This window comes from Stomoxys calcitrans, chromosome 4 (genome assembly GCF_963082655.1).
Source record: "Stomoxys calcitrans chromosome 4, idStoCalc2.1, whole genome shotgun sequence".
Classification (NCBI taxonomy): domain Eukaryota; kingdom Metazoa; phylum Arthropoda; class Insecta; order Diptera; family Muscidae; genus Stomoxys; species Stomoxys calcitrans.
The window spans coordinates 152,327,206-152,329,567 of NC_081555.1; the positions used below are offsets into that span (position 1 = coordinate 152,327,206).

Here is a 2,362-nt window from a genome sequence, read left to right on the forward strand (position 1 = left end):
AAAATTTGGGACAGTGCGTTAAGTTAGGCCCTCCAATTTTCGTCTTCAATTTGACTCAGATCGGTCCAGATATGGATATAGCTGCCATATAGACCGATCTCTCGATTTAAGGTCTTGGGCCAATAAAAGGCGCATTTATTGTCCGATTTCGCCAAAATTGGGGACAGTGAGTTGTGTTGGGGCGCCCTTCGACATCCTTCTTCAATTTGGCTTAGATCGGTTCAGATTTGGATATAGCTGCCATATAGACCGATCTACTAATTAAAAGTATTTATTTTTTTAAATAAATTCCAAAAAAAAATATATTTTCGAATTGTTTCAAAATATAATTTTTATCATTTTCGATCATTTTCTTATATGTTCACTTCGACCACCAATGCAAAATCTCTTTTTAAAGCCAAACAAAAACAACATTAGCATACGTTATGGTCTACTAAGAGAACGGCCTGAAGAGAGGCTTAAATAAACCAAAAGTGTTGCCAACTTCACTTTAAGTAACAAAAGCGACTTCATCTCTCTCGCTCTTTTTTTCTCTCTCCCATTATTAAGCCTAGGGCTTAACAAAAGTATACAAAAATACGAAAATCTCTAAAAGAAAAACAAAGAAAGAATTGAATAAAAAGCAGAACAGATAATAACAAACAAAAGGCCAACTGATTGTAAAACAAAACAAAATAAAATAAAACAATTGAGTTGTAATTTTCTTTTTAATTTCTTTTTATTTGTTAACAATTTAAAACATTTGTAAGTCAAGTTTTTGTGTATAAATCAAGGAAGGCACTTAAAGACTAACATTTCAGTAAAGCTATTCGAGAAATACATTAAACAGTTGCGGAAAAAAACTAAAGTCTGTCTGAGAGTTTATTACCCCATGACCACACAAGTACACACACGCATTCTTCACCTCCAACACTTTAGGAATGTGATGTAATACAACTCTGTATGTGAAGATTTTAAAGGTTTAAGACACACTTTTCAGCCACATTTTTGTGGCAGCCATTAACACTAGAACACCTAATGTGGACAATATGGGAGGTTGGTTTTGTGAAACACTGGGGGCACTGTTGCAGCCATCTGTGCTGCAGGTAAAGATGCACGATCTGTACTCCATGCGATCACCTTTGTTGCGTACATAATCACAATAGTTGCCCAAGTCGCGAGAGGAGCAAAAACGTTTGGCCCCAATGCCTCCCTCGAAACGTCCTATGTGCTTGATGCAGAATTTGGCATCATGGACATTTGAGCAGTTTGAAGGTTGAATATCGGGTTCGTCGAAGCGTTCAAACCACTCGCCACACTGGAAGGGATTTTTGGTGTCCGAAGCATCGCACACATAACACTCGATGGCCAAAACCGAACTTAAAGCGGCACACACAATTGCACTTTGCAACAAAATTTTCCACATATTGCAAGTTGTTGATTTTGTTACTCTTTTCTTGTATTTTCTTTATTATTCTGGGTTATTTTCACGGAGTTTGGCTGACGAAATGAATGAATGAATAGAAGACCCAAAAAAACAAACAAACGAAAAGAAGAATGTTTCACTAACCCCACCTTACAACTTGTTTTGCTAGATTTGACTTGTTTTAATATTCGTTCGTTTGCTGCGCTCCGCTCGCTCGCTCGCTCGTTCAATTCCAAGCCCGTCGTTACAGTCTGTCCGTCCGTCCGCCTAAGTAAAACACTCAAATGTCAAGTAGGTACTGACGTTTCTCCACACAGTCGTTCTCACAATTGGTTGGTGTTTTGGTATTTCTATGGCGTCAGTTATGGCCGGGCTTTGGTTTGTTGGGATTCTCTTTTTCTCTACCATGTGGGGTGTTTGTTAAACAGAGTTGCCATTTGAACAAAAAAAAAAATTGAAAATTATAAAAAAAATTTACACAAAATGTAAATTGTGGGACTGAAAGTCATATGTTTGCTTCGTAACATCTTGTTCTTAAAGGATGGCCCCTCTGGGGTTGCAAAGCCAAAAAAGGTACCATATTTAATAATCGTCAAACTGATGGTATTCCCGTTGAGAACTCACTATATATACGCAGCTACCAAATATAATGGCATGTACTTACCAAGTTTTTGTTGGTGTGCAAACGACAACAAACATATAAACTTCTGGGCGGGTATAACGTCTTTCAGATGAAGGGCTTCGCCTTCCAGAAGGCACTGGAGACGATACCGATGCAGCAGCGGCTGCTCGATCGGACTACGATATAAGTGGACAGTCAGACGCCGTGGAGAGCTCTGCCATTGGGCCATGTTAGGTTGAGAATAGTCAGAAGGTGCAAGGAACTTCTTCGGACCAAGGGGAAGGCTGACAGGTACTGCTGGATCTCAGGCAATCAAGTTATGGCGGGGAGCGAGT

General features: G+C 39.2%; 1 protein-coding gene across 1 annotated transcript; it reads right to left on the reverse strand.

The window, feature by feature from the left end:
- Positions 1-693: 693 nt before the first annotated feature.
- Positions 694-1,718, reverse strand: LOC106087015 (uncharacterized). The gene has a single exon (XM_013251887.2). It carries the CDS (start codon positions 1,403-1,405, stop codon positions 962-964), a length of 444 nt encoding a protein of 147 aa, XP_013107341.1. The 5' UTR covers positions 1,406-1,718; the 3' UTR covers positions 694-961.
- Positions 1,719-2,362: the final 644 nt, after the last annotated feature.

Coding starts and splice junctions, on each gene's coding strand:
- LOC106087015 (XM_013251887.2), bottom strand. CDS start 1,405: ATGTGGAAAATTTTGTTGCAAAGTGCAATTGTGTGTGCCGCTTTAAGT.